This window comes from Prosopis cineraria, unplaced genomic scaffold (genome assembly GCF_029017545.1).
Source record: "Prosopis cineraria cultivar Desert tree isolate PC_DT_omini unplaced genomic scaffold, ASM2901754v1 PC12, whole genome shotgun sequence".
Lineage (NCBI taxonomy): Eukaryota > Viridiplantae > Streptophyta > Magnoliopsida > Fabales > Fabaceae > Prosopis > Prosopis cineraria.
The window spans coordinates 6,877,794-6,903,750 of record NW_026555343.1 but is presented as its reverse complement, the minus strand read 5'-3'; the positions used below and the strand labels follow the sequence as shown (position 1 = coordinate 6,903,750).

Below are 25,957 nucleotides of genomic sequence, written 5' to 3'. Positions count from 1 at the left end.
GCAGCTCATTAAGCCATTGAGCCACGAAGCCATGGTTTCAAAATGGTTTTGTCAAAAACCATTATGAAAAATGTAGCTCATTAAGCCATTAAGCCATTAAGCCATGGTTTCTAATAAAACCATGGTTTCAAAACGGTTTTGTCAAAAACCATTGCTAGTTTTTGACAAAACTGTTTTGAAACCATGGTTTCATTAGAAACCATGGCTTCGTGGCTTCTTGAGACATGTTTTTATAAAACCATGGCTCGTAGCCACGACTTTGTCAAAACTCGTGGCTCACAAGCCACAATTTTCTAAAAAACCATGGCTTCTTCTTTGAGCCACGGTTTTGTCAGAACTCATGGCTCCTTCTTCTTTTATAAATTTCAGCCCGCTCGTTTCAATTTTTGTTTTCACGCTTGTCCTCTCCTGCAGGTGTGCGCATGCTACATGTCCTCTTTTTTTTTTCTTTTTCTATTTTTAAATTATATTTTTATTTTTAATATTTTATTTTATGTTTTCATATTTTTTCAGGCACTTAAAAAATCTCCAATTTGCAACAAATCTTTGGCATTTTGCTAATTTATTTTTTATTTAATGTTATATTTAAATGTTTGATTATATAATATATCGTGTATAGCATTTAGTTTAGTTTTTAATATACATTTAATGTATATGTATGGAAATAATTGTTAGTTAAAAACTCGGTCTTTTAGGATGAAACACGATATGAATTTATGTATTAGTATTTTATTCTATAAATAGAATAATTAAATTTTAAATTGAAATTTAAATTAAAGTTTTTTGCTTTGCTTAAATTTATGCGCTAAATGTTGAGATTTTTATTTTTCTATTTTTTATATTTATTAAAATAATAAAAAATATGTTTAAATTTTATGCTTTGATATAATAAGTTGTAAATGTTTTATTTTATTTTATACAAAAAATGGATAAATCTTATATATATAAACTTCACAACGCGAGAGAATATATAAATGGTCTAAAAGGATTTCTAAATTTTGCTTTTGCTAATAGTGGTATTGAGGGTAAAATAATTTGTCCTTGCCCTAACACTATAAAAAAATAGCAAATTAACGACGGAATTTAATTCTATTGCTAATCCATTGCAAATTCATGGCTAATTTCATCGCTAAAATTAGTGATAGAATTAGCCACAGAATTTTTCTGTCGTAAAAATTCTGTCGCTTATCCATCCCTAAAGTCATTGCAAAACATTTAGCGATAGAAATTAGCGATGGAATTTCTGTCACTAACTTTTAGGATAACTTATTCCTATTTTGTGACAGGCTTTTTGATGGAATTTTTTCGTTGCTAATATTAGCGATAGAAATATTTCTGTTGCTAAGTTCCATAGGTAATCCATTGCTAAATTCTGTCGTTAATTTATTTCTTACGGAATTAGCAACGGACATTTTTCCATCGCTAAATTCCATAGGAAAATTCATAACTCATGCTATAGGGCACCAATTAATGTGATCTATGGATTTTTGAAAAGCCTAAAATGTCTTCTATGAGGAAAAAATATGAACCTGGTCTTAGGATGGTCTAATTATCACAATTTAGCTATTCAATCTCTCAAACTACCTTATCTGATGTTGGTACTGGATCCAGATTCTGTACACTAGTTTTGAAAATTCATAACTCATGCTATAGGGTGCCAATTAATGTGATCTATGGATTTTTGGAAAGCTTAAAATGTCATCTATAAGGAAAAAAATATGAACCTGATCTTAGGATGGTTCAATTATCACAGTTTAGCTATTCTTCTAAAATGTACTGTTTTGTTCTTATGACATATCCAATTTATTATTTCAACTTTAAAAATCGATAATAATTTGAGATGAATGTGTGGCTTGAAAATCCTTTTTGTTTTCTGATAGTCCTTAAAAAATCTTCTTTCTTTATTATATGAAATTCACTATTTACCCTATCTTTGTTATCGATCAAATCAATATATGGAACACTTGTTTAAGTATCTAGGTGCTTGTTAGGTGTTATTATTGTGGGTGTGTAGGTGTTTAATAAAAAAAGCCAAAAAGATGGTGAAAGCTTCACTGATCGAATTGGCTTGTTTGTTTAGTGCTTTTTTTTTTTCCTCATTGTATCTAGTACTTGCATGTCTCTCTACTCTTATTACTTGAGTTTGTGAAGGAATTTCTATACTCATTACTTTCTTTAACAAGATTATTATATGAGGCTTAAGGCATCTAGAAGTTCCAACATGGATTCTCTAAGTGTAGCATCAAATGATTTAGATAATGAAGAAGAAATTAACCTATGGTTAGAGGCCATAGGTGGTAAGAACAAGAAGGGTCGCATATATGGGTTAGGATCTGAGGCTTTAGGTATTGATTCTACCTCTCATTCATATAATTAAGTCCTCTTCATCCATCAACAACTCAAGGCTTCATCCTGATTTTGAAGAGGAATTGCATAGGAGAATAGTCACAGAGGTTAGACAAGAGCAACAAGAGCTAGTCACTAAGCTTAGACAAGAGAACAAGGATCTTAGAGAATTGAATATGAATATCTTGTCTAGGTTGGAAGCATTGAAGCAAAAAATATCAAAGAATTTTGAAAATTCAGATTCTGAAAATGACGAGGGATCTTGAGCAAAAATGATACTTATTAGTTGCCTCCTGTTATGACTTGTTTATTGAAACTACTTTGTCATAATTTTCTTTAGACTTTGTGACATTGTTATTTTAATTTGCTACTGACTTATGCTATTTTAGTAAATTTGAAATGTTTAATCTATGGTATAATTATTTAGTAAATTTAAATTGCTTGTTTTACAATGATTTTAATAGAATCAACAAATATTTAGGTATATAAAAAATGCTACCTATAAATATAATAAAAAATTCAAAAATTATACAGAAATTAGCGATGGAATTGCGACGGAACTTCTGTCGCTAATTGACAAACATATGTGATGGATATTTCGTAGCTAATTTGCTATGGAATTTTCATCACTAATCTATCACTAAGTTGCCATGGAATTTTCATTGCTAATTTGCCACGAAATTTTTGTCGCTAATTCATCTTTAATTTCCCACAGAATTTTTGTTGCTAATCCATCACTAAGTTGGAATATGCTATTCCAAAAATTAGCGACAGAATGATAGATTAGTGACAAATTTACTGACGGAATTCTCAATTCTATCGTTAACTAATTAGTGACGGTATTTTTATTAACAGAATGTTACCGTCGCTAATTCCGTCACTAACCAATTTAGTGATGGAATTTTCAATGATTAGCGACAGAATTTTTCGTCGCTAATCAACAGTTCTTTTTTGTAGTGTAAGTGTAATTTTAGAAAATGGAATGTTTGAAAGGAGGTTCGGAGCCATTTAATTGCTAAGCCATTTCCTCCTAAATATATATGTTTGGTTTTACATGATGAAAAACGTGAATTTGAAGTAACTTCTCCTAGTGTACCAATTAATGTAGAAAATAGAGAACAAGACAATGAGGTTGGTGATCATATTCATGAATTAATATTAATAAGACTAGTATGAGAAATTCTTGCATAGACATTAAACACTACGTTATCTATGTCTATCGAATAAAAACATGTCATACCAAATAGTTATAAAATATAAATTAATTTTTCCAGTGATGATGATAGGGAAATAAATGAAATTAAATATACACTCTATTTCAAAAATGAAATTATTAAAAATAATGACATAAGATTTCATGTGATTGAATTGATGTAATTTTATTAGATAGAATATAAATGACATGATACACTGTATCCTTTTAAATATTACATACACATATTAAATATTAAATATTATAAAATATTATTACTATCATTAAATACTTCAATTTATTTCTTTTTATTTATTAAAATTGAAAATTATATTATTTTTTTAAAGTAGACTATAAATATAATTGATACAATATCATTTGTATAATTTATTTTAATTTTTTTACTTCTTGAAGTTATTATAATATTTATTTTAGTATTTATATTTATATTATAATATAAAAATATCTAAGAATAAATAGTAAAAATATAGATGATTATACATTAGTTCATAATTATTTATTTGTCTAGCTAGTTTTATTTAAAATTTTATTTTTACTTTTAATTAACAATAACTCTTATGTAATGTAATTGGCTTATTTTTACATTATATTTTACTTTTTTTTAATTATTTTTTATTTTTAAATTATAATTTTATAAGAAAATTATACACTATGTTATCTAATTTTTTTTTATATTTATGTCACAAGATAGCATCAAACAAACAAAAAATCATATAGCATCACATGCATAGATATATTTCATATATTGTAAAAGTTAAAAATAAATTTTAGAATATCTCATTTTTCTTCTTTTCATCTTTCTCTTTCCTATCATTAGTCATCAAATTGGAAACATCTAAATCTAAGCGTGAGCAAAACCGAATTGAAACTGAAAATTAACCCAAATCGAACCGAATTGTGTCTATTTGATTTGGTCTATTTGATTTTTTGATTCGATTCAGTTTTTTTATTTTAAATATTTTGATTAATCAGTTTGATTCAGTTAGTAAAATTTAAAATCAAATGGACCGAATTGATCGAATTACATATAATTTATTAATTTATAAATTATATTTAATTTATAAATTATTTTGTTTTATTTTTATTTTTTATTTTAATAAAGAATAAAAAATAATAATATCATTTGAAACCCTATTTCGGTTAGTCACTCTCAACCCTCTTTTTTATAAATTGTTTATTTAATTATCCATATCTTTATAGTATTTGGGCTTTATGTCATATGGGTGTAATCAAAATGGGCTCATATTGAAAAAATGAATAGAAAAAAAAGTTCAATTTTATAGTGTTGTTTGTTTTAATATTAAAAAAATGAGCCAAATTTCAATAGCCTAATATAAAACAAAAAAACTAAATTAATCGATCAAACTGAATTATCAAATTTCGGTTTAGTCATTGTTCGGTTTGATTGGTTTGTTCGATTCGATTCGATTTTCATTTTCAATGTTATTTGGTCGATCAGTTCTACATATTTTGAGACCGAACTGACCGATGCTCACCCCTATCTAAACCGGCGTCAAACTTTAAAGTTACTGTATTAAATGTAAAATTTGAATTAAAAATTAGATTAGATGAAATATCGTTCTTTAAATTAATAAATTTAACTATTACATGTTTAATTATTATAAATAAGTAGTGTAATTGTTTAAAATATCAAATTAATAATAAAACATTTGAAAATAGAGACTCATTACCACATTACATGCATTCCAAATTAAAATATCAAACATTGGGTTTTTTAATGAATTTTTTACTTCACATAGGGGCATATATTAGTCAATTCAGTTAGATTTTGTGTTAATTGACCAAAATCAATAAACCAAACTGGCCTAAATAGTTGAACTGAATCAAACCAAACATTACCTGATAAAAAAAATGACATAAAATAATATGGTTTGGCTTAATTATTTACTCTAGCTCATTAGGTTAAATAATACCTTAACCTTGTTTTAAAATAATTTCATTATTATAAGGTTATAATTTAATCATAAAATATATAAAATGAAAAATCATTATGTTATTTTATACATTCATTATAAAATTATAATAATACAACAAAATTAATGTCTTAAAATGTTAAACATTAAATTAAACAAAAAATAAAATATTATGATGGTAATATAAAATCAAACTTTTATAGGTGACATTCAAAATCGCCACTGATTATCAACTTTCAGCGGCAATTTATATGTTACCGTCGAAACTTATAACATATTTTTTATAACAGGAGTTTTTAAGAAATTATAACATATTTTAAAATATATTGATAATCAACGATGACTTTAAAAAAATCCTTCTTTTAGCGGCTACTTTAAATGTTGTTGTTGAAAGTCAAATTTTTAATGGTGATTTTTACTGTCATTATAAATTGTTTATTTTTAGCGGTAACTTTTTAGGGTTATCACTAAAAGTTATTTTTTTTTACAACATATATTTTTTTTTGGAAAAAAATTTAGGCCCCCTCAACTTCTAAATTTCATACTCGAGAATTATGTATTCTATACTCTATCCTCTCATATGCTATAACCTGATGGAACTAGCAATTTTTCATTGATTCACTTTCTTCTAGTGATGAACTTCCTCTCTCTAACTCTCGCATTTGCTGTTTCTTCCTCTTTTTTTCTTTTCTCTTTTTCCATCTACTGGGCTTAAAGATATAATAACAATGGGGGCATAATACAAAACCACAATATATGTTGGAAATGGTTGTTTCGACCTGTTCAATCGGGTTTGTATTCAAATCATGAAAACGATTGTAATTAAATTTATAAACTTGAATAAACTCCCATTTTAATTCAGAGGAATTGAAGAAACTGAATATAGAAGCATGTCTGAATCTGTAGTAAAAAATAACACTGGCAGGGCCGTGTGAGCCATAAGGCAAGTGAGACATAATTGCCTTAGGTCTCAAAAATTTTTCTTAATACTCATATTATATGTGTAATTGATATTTGTACTATTATATATTTAATTGATGATCAAAGAGAATAAAAAGCATAAATTGTTATTCACTTTGAAAAGCTCCAATAATTCAATTCCCCAGTATAATATTAATTATTTAGCTGAACCAATTATCTATATATATGAAAAAGGGAAAAAATTATATATTTAGTCATTTATGCTTAAGGTGCTTTTTTTTAATTAAATAAAGATATGTGTATCTTTTATAGATTATTTATTTCAAAATGAATTCTTGTAATTAGTATTACTAACACATGAAGTGTTATAAGTATATCAATCCACATGTCTTGATTGATTTGATTGGATAAAAATATATTAAGTATATATGTCTTACCTAAATTGGAGAAAACGTATATCTTAGCCTTATATATTTAATGTACTTGTTTCTAATTTAATCAAAACATGTTGATTTTTTATAAATTATTTATTCTATAATAAATTCTTGTTCTTAATTTAATTAATACATCTTGATCCACTTGTCATGATTGGATTAGATAAAAATATATTAAGTATATCTATCCATTAAAATTGCACAATAACAGCTTGCAATCATATACTACGTAAATTAAACCACATCAACCTTCGTGCGTATCATCAGACCAATATTACACTTACATCACATAAACCGAAAGTTCATAATCAATAACCATTAATTAATAATAGAGAAAGACCGTGATAGGGCTTCTCACTTGATGCATGCCATCATCCCAGACCAAAGAAGCAGAAGCTATGGAAGTTACAAATCCACTTACAGTAACATTAAATGACTGCTTCTGTCCCAAGGAAGTAAACGACAGCCTTGGAGGATTCACTTGAATGTCGAGTCCTTCTGGAGCAGTCACAGTGGCCTCATATGTGGAAGCTGGTGACCCAACGTTTGTGACAGTCCTTGTGAAAACTCGAGCTTCGTCCAATCGAGGAAACATAGTGGACACAGCAAATGAAGGGTAGTTTAGATCCCACACGCTACCATGAGTGACTTGAGCACAAGTTCTATTTTCTCCTGTTACGACTTGAAGTAATGAATCATTGTAACCTTGTCCACATAGGAATTTGACATAGTCTGTTTCATTAGCGTCGTATACTAAACCAGGATTTAGTGCCTTTGTTGGGTTTATATGGCCTGCTCCGTATGCAAACTCAGCATCGTTCAATGGAGATTCCATAGGTGTAGCTGTAAGAAAGGAAAGAAAAATTGAAAGTTACAACAAATAATGTGATACAATGACGTGATGAAAACGGACATGCATGTGATGAAATTAGAAGGGTTTAAATCAGTCGAAGGAGTCAAGCTCAAATCTCTTTTGCATTTTAGATAAAAGGTTGGTTAACTTTTAAAATGTTTCATCGTAATCAAGAATAATATTAAAACTTATTAATTATTTAAAAATTTAATCAGTTTTTAATCTTACCTTTATTAAATATATATACATACTTTAATAATATATGTTTTCCTCCAACATTTAATGGGAAGTAAAATGAAAAACTTATGATGAAAATTCAATGACATGCTGCCTAATAAACAAGTCCAAAAAATAGGGAGTAAAGATGTAGCTCTTGTTTTTTTTTCCCTCAATATTATACTTCCTTAATTGCAACTAGTTGTAATTCCTAGAGACATTTCATTGTGGTTATAAATTTTGGAGGATGACAAAAGTGAAAAGTCAAGCATTTTTAACAAGTTTAATGTTAGTTAACTTTGCCTTACATTAAGAGCAGAGGTGGTACAACTTAACATATAATAATACTAAAGAAGAATTATCTTTGAATGAATAATTATACACAAACACACCAGTGGTCATAATGGCAGACTTGATTGCAGCAGGAGACCAAGCAGGGTGGAACGATTTGATATAAGCAGCCAAGGCAGTGACATGAGGGCAAGCCATTGATGTCCCTGAATTGAAATTATAATGTGCTTGTCTTTTGTCTCCTTTCACTCCTGAAGGAGGTGAATTTGGATTCCACGCAGCCAAAATATCAACTCCAGGTGCTGCTATATCCGGCTTTATTATATCATATGATTCATGTAGTTAATTAGTTAATTGCATGAATCTATATCACTCAAAAAAAGTACTTGAGGTGAGCAGAAGAAGCTAATTTACTTTGAGGATGTCAAGAGTAACTAAGTTAGGACCTCTTGATGAGAAAGAGGCTATAACAGGAGCGAAAGAATCGTTGTCATGACTGCTCTTTAGTATCGTCGCAGTTATATCATTGCTGCAGTGAGATTCGTTATTTCAGAATTTGTTAGGGTTTGTGAGATGATGAAGATGATGATAGAAATAAATATGCATACACATACATGTATGTATATATATAGTTTTAAAAGCAATTTGATTCCTAAATTATAAGTTTAGGAGTGTTTGAAACCCTAAACTTGTTTTTTATACAATGTTTCCCTTAAGTTTTGAAAACAGTGCCATGTAGCCTCTACTAATAATAAAAGTTAATTTTGATTGTTAATTGATCAAAAAATAATAGAAAAAGATCTCAAAAATTATAGATTTATTAGTCTTTTTTTTTGTCATTGTTTGTAATTTTGTGGGTTATTTTATATAACTTTCTTGACTTGTTTTTTTGTTATGTTTTGTTATTTTTGATCAACTAATGATTAAAATTAACTTTAATTAATAATAGGGGTCATATTACATCGTTTTTAAAATTTAAGAGGAACATTACACAAAAAATGAACTTAAGGTTCTAAACACTCCTGGACTTATAATTTAGGTGTCAAATTGCCCTCTAATCTTATGTATTTATGTATGTATGTATGTACCTACCTAGTATCTGCCATGAGGTTGTATATGATGTTAGAATCCATTGAACCGATGACAGATGCTGGCAAGGCAAAAGCAAAGCCAATATCAGGAACTTTGCTTTGACTAAAATTTATTATAATGCCGGTAGCACCAGATGCAAATCCAACTTTTAAAGGTCCAAAATGGGCATCACAAATAACTATTTTCCCCTTTACCAAATTCGGGTCCATTGAATCTTCTAAGCAAAACCTGCACCAAATTAAGTTCATGTATATTTCATTTACCCGATACAAAAATGAGAAAGAGAGATGATGTGAGGAGAAAAAGAAAAAAAGACATTTGCTTTTTAACACAGTTTTTCTTTTGGGTTTCTCCATCTCTAGGAGAAAATTAGGAGAAAATAAAGGTAAAAATGTCATTTTACTCGATCTAGCTTTCTTAATTTATCTCCTCTTTATTTTCTTTCCATTCTAAACAAAGCTTCAAAATAAATAAAGATAATTAAAGATAATAGCTAGCAGGAGGTAGGACTTATGTACTATCCTTGAAGGTTAAACCAAAGCAATGAATTATTTATTTCACTTCCCTCTCTTCTAATTTTCTTACTTTGAGTAAAATTATAATTAAAACTGAGAGAATTTATTTAAGAAAAGAAAAATTACCTGGATATGGAGCTATTATAGCCTTTAAGGGTGTTTGGTGCATCCCCACCATGGATTATAGGATACTGAGTACTATTCAAGTCAAAGGTATTTATTGAACGTCCCTGAAGTGAAATATAGAAACAAGTCAAACAACAAATCTTCACGAACATCCTCAAGTAGTAAACATGAAACTCCTCATTATTTCAAAGACCGAGTATTTAAGTTACACATCAATGATCACGCTAAATGACATAAATATGCCTTCGAACAAATTAGTGACAAATATTTTAAAATGTCACGTTCTTAAGTTCAAACATTGTGGATTAAAAAAAAAATTCACGTCGGAGAACATAAATCCCGCCCTAAATGAAGGCCTTTACCTCAAGAATATCATCTCAATAATGAAATAAAATTGAAAAATGTGAAAGTAGTCATTTTCTATACTATTTAAATCACTGGCTTAATGAAAATAGTCATTTGTTAATCTAAAGCTTTCTTTTACTTTCAAGATTCAACATTTATAAAATGGAATTAAAAAATAAAAGAAGTACTATTTTAGTCATCCACTTAATAAAAATAATCATTTTTTTACTCTAAAATTGTCATTGCATTTAAAATTCAACACTTACGAAATGAAATCGAAAAATAAAAGTAATCACTTTTTACATTATTTTAGTCCCCCGCTTACTAAAAATAGTCATTTGCTACTTTGAAGTTGTCATTTATCTTTTTCACGCAAAAAAAAGTTGTCTTGTCATGTTGTAAAAAAAAAAAAAAATTAATGCCAGATAAGTCCCAAGCAAACTTCAAAATCATTAGGGAGAATGATAATTAAGGACCTGCTAAGAACATTAATCCCAATTACGGACCGTGAAATTTTGAAATCAGAGTTAAGGACCATGGTCCTTAATTGTGATAAAAAATGTAATTTGTGAGGTGGGATTTACTAACGCGATTTGAGAATTCACTAATCCAACTTGAAAAAATTACTAATGTATATTGTGAAAACATGAAACCTCACTTAAAAATGAAATGTTTAACAAAAAGCACTACTTGAGAATTCACTAACTAGACTTGAAAAAATTTCTAACGTATATTGTTAAAAAATGAAACCCCGCTTAAAAATCATTAATAAAAAGTGACTTATTCAAATTGGTGTTTTTTATTAAACAATCGATTCTCAAGTGAAGTTTCATATTTTCACAATATACGTTAGAAATTTTTTCAAGTTTAGTTAGTGAATTCTCAAGTGGCGCTTTTTGTTAAACATTCCATTTCCAAGCGAGGTTTCATGTTTTCACAATATACGTTACAAATTTTTTCAAATTAGGTTAATGAATTCCCAAGTAGCAATAATGAATCTCACCTCATAAATTATATTTTTTTAATCACAATTAAGGACCATGATCTTTAACTAGGATTTCAAAATTTTACGGTCCATAATTGGGATTAATGTTCTTAGCAGGTCCTTAATTGTCATTCTCCCAAATAATTATTCCATTTTATGGTATCTTTGGCCGGTGAGATTTATTTGTCATTTTCTAAAAAAAATACAACATAGATCTCTCTACTAAGCAAAGGCCATTTTAATTTTACCTGAAGAACATCATCCCCAATCTGAATCTTGGTGACCAACTTTCTATCAGTGGTAGTGGCAGCCACAGAAAGAGTCCAAGGAGCCACACTATTGGTGGTCGTAAGTCCGGGACCATTGTTACCAGCGGAAGCGGAGGTCAAGATTCCATGTTTCATCGCATGAAAAGCTCCAATGGCTAAAGTGTCATTGAAGTAGTGTTGAGGTGATTGGCTTCCGAATGAGGCAGAGATTATGTCGACACCATCAGCAATTGCTTCATCGAAAGCTGCAAGAATGTCTGCGTCGTAACATCCATCCGACCAGCAAACCTTGTACACTGCTATTCTTGCTGATGGCACTCCTCCTCTTGCTGTTCCCAAGCCTAGACCATAGAGGCTTGCTGAACTCACTGACCCTCCAGCAGCTGTTGATGCTGTGTGTGTTCCATGCCCATGAGAATCTATGGGAGATTTGATATTATCTCCACTAAAATTTTCGTCACTTCTGAAATATTTTGCTCCGATGATTTTACTGCACACAGTTCAATTTTGGAATGTTGTTGTTAGTAGCAGTGATATAAACGATGAAAATATATAATGAAGCTGCCTCGTTGTTAACACATATAGGAAGGAATTCTGATTCTATCTTTTTGCTGTGGCAGCACGATGTTTAAGGAAACAGATAGATGTGGTACTGGGTGAAAATATATATATCTATAATATGAATTTTGATATATTTATCTTTCTCCTTACAACACCATGGTACAACAACAGAGAATTAAGGTTGACCAAAAAAATTATTGCGCATATATAAGGAGTTAATGAAAATTTATCAGAAAACCAGCATAAATATTGATGCTGTGTGTGTTCCATGGCCTTTTGAATGTGTTGGAGACACGATGTCATTTTCACCAAAGTTTTTGTCACTTCGAAAATATTTTGCTCCGATGATTTTACTGCACACAGTTCAATTTCGGAATGGTATTGTTATTAGTGCGTAGATATATTATATATACCATGAATATAACAAAGCTGCCTTGTTAAAACATGAGGAGGAGAAATTCTAATATATATATGTGGGGCTCTCCCACCTTTATGTATCTATCCTGCTTCCTTACAATAACAGAGAATTTATGAGTGAAATCCACCTAACATGTGGAGTCCAACCACCCGATATATCTATCTTTTCCTAACAACACCATTTCTTAACAACAGATAATTAAGATCTAGAAATTTATCAGCCATATATAATGCATATCATACAATTGGAGTTGATAAAAATTTCTCAATGAACCAGCATGAATATACATGCAATGAATATGATATGAGACAATGTGTGAACGAAATATAATGTATGGTAGGTTGAAACGCTTTTCCATATATCAAACATGAACTAACTGTTATGGATGCCAAGAAATAGATATGGGAATTATATGTATAGAAATGTACTTGTTGCAAGTGATATTATGGCAAGCTCCCTTCCATTTGGAGGGTGGGGGACCAAATCCAGAGTCATTAAAGCTGGGGGAGTCAGGCCAGATTCCAGAGTCAAGCACTCCAATGATTATATCACTCTCTGTGTTTGCTCTTTTCACTTGTTCTGGAAATCCTATGAAGTCCCATGATCTTGTAGTGTGTAGATGTTTCCTTCCATTTGGGAATATAGCAACCACTCCTTCCATTGCTGACGACAACAACCCAAAACACTTGATTATCAAAATACATTTTGATGAAGATAATGACTTAGTTTTATGATAATAAGCAAATATTATTACTATATTCTCCTATCAATTGTCTTTGGTCCATTGGTTTTGATGGAATGATTGAAGTCTTCTTATCTCTTGAATCAATCCAACAGATTAAGTTAAAAATAGAAAAGGATAGCAAAGTTTAACTTTGACACAGAAGGATGCATGTAAATGTGGTTATTTATAATTACCAGCAACTTTTGGCACATCTTCTTCCTTGAGATTCACAACAAACCCATTGATACACCTCTTGTAGCTGTGGACTAGAGAATTTGCTGCTCTCTCTCTGGCCATACATACACCACATTTGAATTGTTATATATGAACAAAAACAATTGAATATATATATATATATATATGATAAGCTGACATGATTATTTGATTGTGTCACATTCAAGTATTGTTGAGTCTAATTAAGGGTAACTCTCTCCAAGTTATTCTTTACATTTATGCAAACTTGAACATGAGACCTTGTGCTTCAGTAATCACAGGCCCTTTCATTAGGATTAACGCCTATTGGTACACATAGATATGTATTAATTAGTCCATAAATGCACTTAATTACCTGCCAATGACTTGTTGGAGCATGCTCATGTGAAGCACTGACTTTGGGACATCACTATCACTTGGAGGAGTACCCATATACACTATATAAGTCTGTATCAACAAACAGATTAGTGGCTAGAAATTACAACGACAAGAAAATATATTCTTATATATTAAAAAAGACAGAAATTTACAAAACCAAAACGTATGTAACAGTTACTATGTCTTGAAACCTAGGAAGATAGAAATGATGACAACAAAGGAAGAATGAAAAGTGATGAGTTATGTATACTTGCCTTTGTGTTCTCTTCAGAAGCTGCATCACTTGTCTGAAGCATTATGGCTGAGAGAATGATAATAAGAAGAACCAACCAACATGGAGACATTATTGTGCCTGCCATTGAAGAGATTAATTAGATTACGAAAGCTTGGTTCGTACGCACATATATATAGTAGTTCTGAGGTTGTAACACACAACGATTGTAAAGCAGTAAGAGGCAACAATTTTGACATCTAAAACTTTCGAAAAGACATTGAAGAATGCATAATATTAACTTGTTATGAAAGGAACACAATATTCTAACGACTCGTTTTACAGATGAAATTTTCTGTAAGCAAAACGTCACTTTATTTTATTTTATTTTATTTTTACTGTTTAAAAAAGAAGCTCAAATAATTTGCCAAGTCACTTTTGACCATAATTTAGGTCTAGCTGTTCAATTTATCGAAAAGGGCAGGGGCTTATTATTATTATTATTATTATTATTATTCAAGCATGTCAAGTTTAATTGGAGGTAACGGATCTCCCAAAAACATTTTTTGCATTTACATAAATTAGAATTAGAGATCTCATACTTAAATGGCCACAAGACCTATTGGTTACTACTTTTCTCCTTTTTATTTTTTCATGGACTGAAACCGTAAAAAGAATACTCGCCATTACTTTAAAAAAAGCATTTCTTGTTGGCAACAATAATAATAAATCTCGATGTTGATATGAGAATTTTATCTAGGTAATTTATAAGCATATTTGTAAGCGTTATTCTATGTATTAAGGTATGTCTTGCCTATGAGCTTCAAGAAGCAATTCAACTCACCTAAACCTTCTATATAATATTAATAATAATTTGAATAAGTTTTACTCTTTCGTTAATATATAATACTTAGATTTTACAAAAGCCGGCTGAATTTATTATTAAAAAAATCGCTAAACCATAGATATATCATGATTATATATTTTTGTCTTGTATATTTGAGGCGGCCGGATCCTCTTCAAAAAATAAATGCATGCATCTTAGCATTTAACATTTAAAAAAAGAAAGAAAAATGTAGAAAAGTGATGAGAAAAGGTCATTGACCGAGGGAGGCGCTATCTAACATTCCATATTAGCATATAGCATTAATAGTCTTTTCATTCTTCAAGCTAGGTAGCTTCATAAATAAATAATAAAAGATAGTAAGAGGCCATCCTTAAGTCTTTTTGATGTTATCACTCAAAATTGTAATAACTAATTAAGACATTGTTTATTATTAATTTTGCAACAAATGTTTCATTAATTAATTTTTTTAGTTGAAAATAGACAGTTTGAATTAATTCTTATAACAATCTTTTATATGCTTTACTTGATGAGTAGAGAATGAGAATAAAGAAAATGGAAGAAAAAATATGGAGATCTAAAGAAGCTTCATGCCTTGTATTTGGTCATTTGGATCAACAAGAGAAAACACATATAAAACGAAAGTGACTATAGTTTTGTAATGACAATAATCGTCATATACGATGTTTTGATCCAATTTTAAAAAGTAAGAATTACATGACTAATTTGCACATATAAAAAAATTATTTAAGTTAGTCATTCCTAGAAAAAATTGTGTTGATTAATCTAAAATATCATTCATTTAATTATTTATATTTGGAGAAACACTTCATTTGGCAAGTTCTGCGCAAGAGACTTTCTACCGACCGACTCATAGCTAAGAGAGGAGTGTCTGACTGTAAATTGTCCCAACTAGTCTTCATATTCTTTGTGATTGAGATTGCAAAGTTAACAAGTATGGCTTTATGTTATTATCCTCATTATACATGTGCAATCTTTTTCCTCCAGTGAATTACAAGTTTGGTTGAAAAGAAATTCTTAGATCAAGTTTGGAATTAGAACAATAGAAGGCAACTAGAAGAAGAACTAGGATATTGGAGAAGTGGAACTAGGATTGGAGAAGTGGAAGCTGAAGTGGAACTGAAAAAATAGGTTATTTGGTAGTGGATCTCACTTCTCCAATCCAATTCCAAAACCCACTTCCTACATAAAAAATCACCCACACTTTCATATGAATACCAAACATGTTTTAAAACTCATTTTCACCTAACTTTCACTTTCACTTTCACTTTCATCAAAAACTCTTCCATACTATCCAACAAGGCATTAGGGTTAGTTTGGATAGAGAGAAAAATAGGAAGAAAATAAGGAGAGAAAACTAGAAGGAAAATTTTCCAAAAATAATTATTTTTTACTATTTTTTGGGATTTTTTGTAATGTTCCAAACCAAGGTATTGAAAACCGGACCGGTCATTGAACCGGCCAAACTCAGGGGTCAGGGGTCATGGGTTCAACCGGGAGTCAAACCGGAGTCAGACCGGTCATAATAAAATAATATAATTTAAATAAAAAATGTATTAATTCTCAATACGTTCATACATATCCAAGTCTTAATATCTCATATAACATATAACAATAATTCTAACAATAATAAAGTATAACAACATTTCTATATTTTTTTAAAATAAGGTTAACTAAATGATAAAAAAATTTCAATGAGTTAAAATAATAGAAATAAAAATTTATTTTAAAATAAAAGATAATAAATGAAAGTGATATATTTTAAAAATTATTTAATTAAATAATTCAAATTAAAAAATAATATAATATAATATATATTTATACTTTTTGATTTCTTTTTACTTCTTTCATCCCCTTATCTGACATAAGTATATTTTTTTTACCCTATGACTCATATTGACCTATCATTAATCATTATCATGTTAAAAATAAATATATATCTTAATTAATTATTATTAATTTTTTTTTAAATTTCAACCCGCCCAACCCGCCTGAACCGAGGGGTTGGGCAGGTTAATCCGGGTTAATCCCGGGTCACCCGGGTTAACCCGGGTTAACTGAAAACAAAAAAAAAAAGAAAACCGGACCGGACACATGGCCGAGTCACCGGTTCACCGGTCGAACCGGCCGGTCCGGTCCGGTTTTAAAAACAATGTTCCAAACATTAAACCACTAAATAAACCACAATACTTAAAACTAATTAATTAAATAAGAAAGATGCCAAGCGAAGATAGAATCAACCTTGGCTAATTTAGAATTTTAATGATTTTATAAAAGTTTTTTGTGTAAATGGAACCCAATTTAACTTAAATTTGAAAATAAGTATTGCATCCTTTTAAAACACTTTAATCAAAGTAAGGATCATTTAGGAAGCATGGAAAACATTTAAAATGATAAACAAGTGAAAACAAGGTAAAAAAAGGTAATTTTAGACATAACAAGATTGTTCATAACAATTTGTGACATAAAGCATCCGCCCACAGCCAACATTGCCATCCATTGTAGCTAACACTCACCGTGTCATGCATTGTGGCCAAATAAAACTCTAACACAACACATCTTCCATGACAGCTCCCAAACTCCAATTTTTTCTATGCACAACTTTTTGGTTGAACCTCTAATTAAGATAATTCAAGCGTCTACATGTAGATAAATTAATAACCTATAACTAATGGCTCTAAACTCACAACCATCCAGTAACATATGGGGATATTGGACACTCAAGACTATAAACATTCATAATACATTCTTAACATCAACCAAACGTCCCAAAACCCATTTCTTAGCCATTATCCTACCACAATCAATCAACCATACATCATAAACAAGGATAAGCAAGCTTAAATGTCATCAACATTAAAGTCATTCACATTCAATTTTTCACAACTTCATGTGATCTCCCTCCCTCTCTCTCTCTCACTCTCTCTCTCTTTCGGGTGAGCTTTCATCTATCCATAATTATGCAATTTGTCGCATTCTCAATATCATGCCATAACTCCCTATAACATAACCATGCCTGGCTATATACCATAAAGTCAAGCATCTACTTCCAACCATTGAAATCATATTCATACAAACAAGGCATAGTCATTATTTCCATGACTCATCATCCAAATCTTAAAACAACGTATAATGCAACAATCATATACTAAACTTTAACTCCTAGTTACTTTAAATCTTGGTATACCACACCAAGATAACTTTAGATTCCAAGGGAACTTCATAGAAGCACAATAAGCTCCAATAGTAGTTAAACTAAAATTATTACCATCAAATATCATCAATGAATAATCATCATTAATTAACTCTTAACCTAAGTTAAGACCAAAGACTCCTATTGGTGTGTATAGCTATAAATTAACTCATTACTAGCTTCCTTTAGCTTATTTAACCTCTCATTAGCTTAAACAATACTTTTCATTAACTAAGCTATTTAGTGTTAGGATTAAGCTTAAACCTATCATTAATGCCACAAATCACTCTCATTAGCAAAACCCATAAGATAGAAACATGAACAACCATCCTTATTAGACTCTATTGAAGTACTATGAATGGTTGAAAGTTAGCCATAGGTTTGGACATAACCTTCCCAACCTAACAACTCCCAAGAAAACACCTAGAAGGGGGTGAGTAGAGAGAGTAAGGACTTACGTTCTTAAAAGTTTAGCAATCCTAAATGGCCACTAAATCACATGTAAGTAAACCCTAATAAAGCCACTCTTGTTCTCTCTCAATTTATAACTCTCTCTTATGTTTTCTATGACTAAAACATGAGTTTGGAATTCAAATTCCTACATGTCGTGTCCCTTACGATAGATGACATAGCATGAAGAACCTTAATTTGACCCCATATAGGGTCCATCCACTCACTTTAATAAACCCCTAAAAATCTCAATTAATTAATTAAACTCTTTAATTAATTCAGTTAGTACTATTTTAAAAATTTTAGGATGTTATACTTTTCCTCCTAGTTTTCTTTTCTCCCCATCTAAACCAAGGGTTATGGAAAAATAGACACCAAGGAGCTTTGTGTTGTGCTAAAAAATGGAATTAGTCCCTATATGGGACAGATGGAACCTAACCATAATGTCAAGCACAGCATATTGCAATAGACCACTAGACATGGTGCTCAAACAAGGCAAATTCCTACTACATGGTTCAAGGATTGATTCAAAATAAAGGCTATACAAATGATTGGAGAGGGTGTGAAATATTTTGGTTGTAGTGTTTATTTTCTTTCTATGTGGATTTCCCTTTTTGTTTCTTAAAATCTTCACCATCTGTGGTTTTTATTTATTTTTCCTTAGTCTATCAATATTTCATTTCTTGTAATAGAGTTGTGGTTCTTTCTGTGACTATAGACTTGTTGAAAATTTTGCTCATTGAAATTTCAACCAAGTATTTTATAGTATTTTCAAGAATATTCTACTAGTTGTTTGATGTTTAAGTTGCAAGTCACTCATATCACTTTGGAGGGGCTGAAATATGAAGCAACTAAGCTAATTCAGTGTTATCAATCAGCTTGTAAAAATAATGGTGGAGAATGAAAAATTCCAACATAAGATTTTTTAACCCAAAAAGAAAAAAGCTTTGAAGATAAATGGCCCCCTCCACCAATAAACTATCTTAGATTAGATATGGATGGGTTAGTGAATCAACAAGAATAATGCTACTTATAGAGGAGTTATTAGAGATTATCATGGAAATCGGTTTTAGGAATTCAAAAGAAGTTAGGTCTATTTTTCTCTTACAATAGCTGAAATACTAGCTATAAAATCTGGTATGCTTTTATGCAAACAATTTTAAATCACTAAGTTTAAATGTCATATGGACTTACTAAATGCGAGATATGGTGGCGAATATGATCATCCTTTACAATGAGAAATATCTTAGATTCAAGATTTACTATCCTCCATTTCTTTTTTATGGACTTACTAAATGCGAGATATGGTGGCAAATATGATCATCCTCTACAATGAGAGACATCTTAGATTCAAGATTTACTATCATCCTTTTCTTTTCATTTTAGCCCTAACTTAGCCCTTCTCAATAGGAAAGAGAAGCACGCACGCACGCATGCATGCTCGCATATAAACATGTTAATGTTAAATTCAAACCTAAAACTTCATCTAAGCAAGGGAAATAACGTTACCACTAGGACAAAATGTTGACTATTATTCTCAAATTGGGATGTTGAGATTTAATATAATATTCTCTTGTGAAATACACATGGGTCAAAATTCTTAAATCTAAATACAAATAAGTCATATAACATAACTCCTCTATGATATAGAGAAGAGAGAGTATGTATGCCACTAAATAAAAAAAATAATGGTTCAGATATAATGACATCATCAATCTGTGTGTCATAAAAATGCATGCATTTTAAAAGTTTTTAGAGTCGGAAAACTATACAATGATTCTTTTTAAATAAACGCTCTATAGCCAACTATACAGCAATTATTTAAAAAGTATTGCTATATAATCTCTAAAAAAATTAAAAAGAAAAGAGACTATATAGCGGTATTTTTTAAAATAATCGCTGTATAGTTAAGACTATACAGCGATTATTTTAAAAAGTATAGCAATTGGTCTTTAGAAAAAAAATAAAAAAAAAGAGATTATATAATGGTTCTTTCAAAATAACCATTGTATAGTCTTAGTGTATAATGGTTATTTTGAAAGAACTATTATATAATCTCTTTTTTTGAATCCCACTTCAATCATGCAACAATTTTTTTAATAACTATTGTATAGAAAGCTCTATATATAACTTTGTTTAGTAGTGATGCCTCTTTCCTTTTAGTTAATTCTTGAACCTTAATACATACTGCATCTAATAGAACTACGAATAATAAATGTGAAATGTAAAATCGAAATCTAAATTCATTAGTCTAAATGTCCCCTAAATGAATTTGAAATAACTAAATATTTTATTGTATAAATATTATATTTAGTATCCAAACAAGTCCACTTTATTTTCAGTTTTTGTATTTTGAATATATATAAAATTTTTAGTTTCACTCTTTTGTTTTTATTTTGAATATTAATGCATCTTTTTTTAAAAAAAATTATACCATCCAAACAAATAATTTTAAGTACATGATTACCAAAAAAAGTCATTTTAAATACATGAGACTTATATATAATATTTTAAATTTAAAATTAAAATCAAAATTTATCAATCTATATCTCACCTAGACGGAATTGAAATTTTAAAAGTTAGGTCAATTGACAATTTAGCTTTTAAATTATATATTCAAGAGTATTTAGGATCTTAAACTTATTTTTAGTATATTTTCAGTTTTAAACATTTAAAATTGTTCGTCTAAGAACAACAAATTACTTGGTGTGCTAGAGACACTGAGTCTCAATTGATAATAAAAGAGTCCTGAGCTCTTTTATCACAGTTCATCCAGATGTAAGAGATATGCAAGACTTGATAGAATAAGTATTTTTTATTATTATTGAAATATAAAAAGATTACAAGTCTAAATTGAAGATAAAACTAACTGATAAACCTAAAAGCTATGGGTGTAGAATGCGAGTCTTTTTTGAGTGTTGACTGTCTTTCTTTTGTGCTTTGATATCCTATTTATAGTATCAGATTGACGGTAGTTTCTCCCTTAAGACCTATAACATTCTGTCGAAGAATCAAGGATCTCACGAAATTCATAGCACGGTCTTTACTCAGTATCTTCCATTTTTTGCAACTAGCCCGTCTTACTGAGATACTTGGATACGATAATGCTACTCTCGTGGATTTTGAAATCATTTAAAATCGTGTCTTTATGGGTCAATGGTCCAAGGCTTGTAATTAGCGAGATTTTAGCATGCTCATTCTATCATGGCTTTCCATTGAGCTGGGGGCCGGCCCTTTCATTTAAATTGTTGATTGAATCTGACTCTTCAATCACTTAGCCCAAATAACTTTATGACCTATCCAATGTTTTAACTCGTAATGTTTCATATTTTAGCACAAACAAAAATCATAACAATTTTTCATTTGCTATTAAAATTGAGAAAATGTTTGTTATTTTAATAATGTAGACCCCGATGTTAGGACGCATGGCTTATAGTTCGGGCCATGGTGCAATGCATGTCATGTTCAAACTTCTATGCTCAACACTATTAAAGTAATGAATATTTATATATTTTTTAATTTTAAGGATGGAGGAGGTTGTCGTAATTTTAAATATTAATATTTAGAGCATAAGATTGCATAAAAAGCAAGTTTAAAATTTTAAATATTCTTGAGTTTATAGTTTAATGATCAACTTTTCATTTTACCCTTAAATATTTCATTGTACAAATATTACGCGAGTGCTTTAGTTAGGACTTAGGAGAGGATAATCCGGGGCTTTGACACTCTACTCCTGTGTCCTGGAATTGGGTATTGGCCATATAGGGCCGAAATGCTATCCATGAAATCAAGTTCTGCTTTGCACCATGGCCGACCGCGACAGAGCTCGCGATCGAGACCGAGAAAGGAGACGAGACAAGGAAGACCGTGACCGTGAACGCGATCGAGATCGAGAACGAGAACGAGATCGAGATCGAACACGCAGTAAGAGATCCCGTTCTCGCACACCTGACAAGGGCAGGTCCCGCCACACGCGCTCCCGCACGTGTTCTCCTGACCCTTACCGTTCTCACTCGCGTTCACGTTCTCCAGGCGAACGCTCCCACCGCCGGCGGCATCATCACCACCGGACACCGTCGCCTGAACCTCTCAGGAAGCGTCATCGTAGAGAATCTACTGCGGAAGATAATAGGGATACTCAGAAGGTGGTCTCAGATTTTGTGGATGGGATTGCAAAGGAGCAGCAGCAGAAGCATAAGGATAATGACGGTGGCGGTGGTAATGTCGGAGCGGAGGGAGAAAATGGGATGGACGAGGATGAGATGGAGATGATGAAGAAATTAGGGATTCCGATTGGGTTTGACTCGACCAAAGGAAAGCCGGTGCCTGGTGCGGATGTGAGTGGTGTTAGAGCAGTGACCAAGCGGCAGCCCAGGCAGTACATGAACAGGCGAGGAGGTTTTAATCGCCCATTGCCTGCGGAGAGGAATCGGTAGATTAACTCTGTTTTTGAGGTATGTTAGGTTTGTCCCCTGCGTACTAGTTTCTATTAGACCATAACGTTGATTAGGGTTATCTCGGATTTGAAGGTTGGGTAATTGCTGTTAGGCTTAAGATATAGTACGATTGAAGCCTTTTCCCAGTGCCTCTTTCGTCAGGTTTAGCCCAACTTTGATTGCCGCGACTGAAGTAATGTTTAGCCGGTTATTTTTAATGCTGAACTCTCCCTCATTCGGGGATCTTTGATTCAATATAATCCTCATTTGAGTGATTAGTTATCTGGGTCACTTCTTTCTGATGTAGTTGATACCCCATTACTTGTAAAACTGTATAGAGTAGCTAAGTTTTCAAGTTTCCTTTTTTAACAATGAAAATGATATACCAAAAACTGATGAACAGAATAATCTCTCTTCCCCTTTTTCAATGTTTCGAGCAAAAGCATCTCAAGCTTGTAGATATACTGCTTTTCTTGTATACTTTATTTAAGTTATTGGTTGTTACTTCATCATACTAAGGCAGAGCTTTAGTTAATGCATTGTTGATACATAGCTTGGATACATAGCTTGAAAAGCATTCTTCTGGTCCTACTTATAGGGCAGAGAAAGATTGTTTGTTTTGGATTTTATTTTAAATTAGGTATATTTAATAGGAGTTAAATTGGAAATTTGTTGAATTTTTAAGCAGAGTTAATGAGGTTTAAGATTTTTCTTGGTTCTTATGATAATGGTGAAAGTGATTTATAAATAGGATTAGAGGGGTAGTTCAATTTAATTGTGGAAAACATATTGCCTTAAAATTCAAGAGGGATTTCCAGGAGCTTCTCCTCTTTTCTTTTTTGTATTTTTGCTCTTGTAGCATTCTTTATGATATTCATACTGTTAGCAGTTTTCCTTAGATTGGTCCAATGTTTATTGTGAAACTATAAAATAAGTTGTGTGCCTATTTATAATCTTGATTGTTTATACTTTCGAATTTTTGAATTCTTAGATCTCTAGTCAGGTTAAATGTATGCCTTATAATAAAAGTTAATTATTTACATTACAGGGTCTTAATCATAATCATAATACATAATTTTGAAGTTTGCATATTTTATCATCACAGGCCATAGCTTCTACTCATTCTTTGCAGTTATTTTGCAGCCTGATCTTGTGACTCTTTTCTAAATTTAGAATCTCTCTGGTCTTGTATTATGGTCATTAGTTAGTAGAATTATAAGTCTGATTTAGTCACTGAGGACAAAAACATATTAATTTTGTGCAATCTTTTCAGTACAAATACAGAATAATCATAAGGACTTTTTATTTTACACTGCGAGGTAGAATATTTTTTTATGCCTGTGTATGAAAAGCATTTGGGCGCCTGTCATTTTTGTTGCCTTATTGTGGGATTGCATATATTTTTTTCTGGTCATAGTTGTCAAATGATGAGTTGAATTACAAATTGAAATTATTATTATTTTTTAATTGTGAATAGTAAAGCATATGTCAAATCATAAGAGTCGTGAACAAAGTGAAATATTCCTTGAAATATATGTTGTATATATTATACAATTATAGTAAAAGATATGACCTTTGAAGTTTTACAATACTTTGATTTTAGAGTCATACTGAAACTGAATTATAGTTCCATAGAGTAAAGACGTTGAAACTTGAACACAAACAGTTCAAAACCACTGCCCTGCGTAGATGCTATGAAACTCGTCTTCAACACTTGAGTAGAGCGGCACCTGAATGTAGGATATGTTGAGAAGAAATATGGGAAGGGCATTAAGTAACTACTAGCCATGGAAAGTAACCAATCCACCATGCAGCCAACAACTACAGTGGAGTTCATCAATTAGTGTAAACTCAAAAGAGCTGTTTAAAGTAATAAATGAAGCTGTTTTGAACCCTAAGTGCACTATGGGGTTTAAAATTAGGAGTTCTTTATAAGGTCTTTAGGAGAAGAAAGCCAGGTTTGGAAAACATGAATTTTCATGTTTAGGTCACAATGGATCCAACATCAGAATCCATCAGAAAATGGAGCTGCATTGCAGAAACATGGCATAAATTGTTTGAAGACTGTATTGTCACGATTTCAGTTTTCATGTTCCTATTTAAGGCGTTCTCCATTTTCTGTGTGATTGGTATTGCCGGAAGGTTGTTGAACTATTGAAAATCTCACAATTTGAATCATGCCACTTTGATGACTATTTTCTGATCTTGTTCGCTAATGGACAAAAGGATGCTTCATTAGCTTTTCAAACTGACAATTTGAGCCAATATTAGGTAAAGCATGAATAACAATGAGGGTTAAGGTTGTTATCCACTTATGATTGCTAAGAAGTCCAATGATAATGGATGTGCTTTTGCTTCTTTTTGTTTTTGTTTTTTGTTTTGGTTTTTTTTTTTTTTTTTGGGGGGGGTGCATCTACATTCTTCATATTGTATGACTAGTGAATCGATCTTTGGTGATAACTTTTGTCATGCATGTTGGTTTACTTGTCTCTTGGCTATAATAGATTAAAAAAATGTTGATATTATTGTCTAGTTATCTGTTGACTTTACTAAATCATCATTATTTTTCAATTTGCAGATGGGAGATGTCCTTTGGGAATGGTTCAAGCATGGAGAACCTTGGATGCTACTTGGTAGGAAGCAAAAAAGCGTGTAAGAATTGAGTCATTCCTGTTGTGCATCTAACATAATGTGCTACCTTTAGCTCAATGTCCCGTGTAATTGTTGTATGGCACCAGATTTTTTCCCCCATGTATTTCTATGCTTGCAAGTAGCACTCAAAATTATTGAATTTTTCAGCGTCTGGGATCAATTGCCTTGTATCGTGATTATGCAGAGAGAATTCTAGACTTTACCACCATGATCAATAGGTTCTGAAAATTCATTAGTGCTATTTACATATATAAACCGTTTCCTTAGATTTGTGGGTACATTCCTTATGAATCAAGGGATTAAGATTTTAAATGAA

The 25,957-nt window shown here is 30.9% G+C and overlaps 2 protein-coding genes across 2 annotated transcripts; one reads left to right on the top strand and one right to left on the bottom strand.

Moving 5' to 3' along the window:
- Nucleotides 1–7,170: 7,170 nt before the first annotated feature.
- LOC129289031 (cucumisin-like) lies at nt 7,171–14,178 on the bottom strand. Its single transcript, XM_054925858.1, has 10 exons — nt 14,089–14,178; nt 13,812–13,903; nt 13,438–13,526; nt 12,948–13,182; nt 11,520–12,030; nt 9,942–10,045; nt 9,301–9,528; nt 8,623–8,737; nt 8,310–8,523; nt 7,171–7,691 (listed from the first exon to the last, which is right to left on the bottom strand). Exons 1-10 carry the CDS (start codon nt 14,176–14,178, stop codon nt 7,171–7,173), a joined length of 2,199 nt encoding a protein of 732 aa, XP_054781833.1.
- Nucleotides 14,179–22,252: 8,074 nt separating this feature from the next.
- LOC129287923 (uncharacterized) lies at nt 22,253–25,957 on the top strand. Its single transcript, XM_054924208.1, has 2 exons — nt 22,253–23,007; nt 25,568–25,957. Exon 1 carries the CDS (start codon nt 22,360–22,362, stop codon nt 22,987–22,989), a length of 630 nt encoding a protein of 209 aa, XP_054780183.1. The 5' UTR covers nt 22,253–22,359; the 3' UTR covers nt 22,990–23,007; nt 25,568–25,957.

Excerpts from the sequence above, each read along its gene's own strand:
- LOC129287923 (XM_054924208.1), top strand. The coding sequence starts at position 22,360 with ATGGCCGACCGCGACAGAGCTCGCGATCGAGACCGAGAAAGGAGACGA.
- LOC129289031 (XM_054925858.1), bottom strand. The coding sequence starts at position 14,178 with ATGTCTCCATGTTGGTTGGTTCTTCTTATTATCATTCTCTCAGCCATA. Across the intron at positions 13,183-13,437 it reads AGATGTGCCAAAAGTTGCTG|CAATGGAAGGAGTGGTTGCT; the intron begins GTAATTATAAAT and ends TGTTGTCGTCAG. Across the intron at positions 7,692-8,309 it reads GTCTGCCATTATGACCACTG|CTACACCTATGGAATCTCCA; the intron begins GTGTGTTTGTGT and ends CCTTTCTTACAG.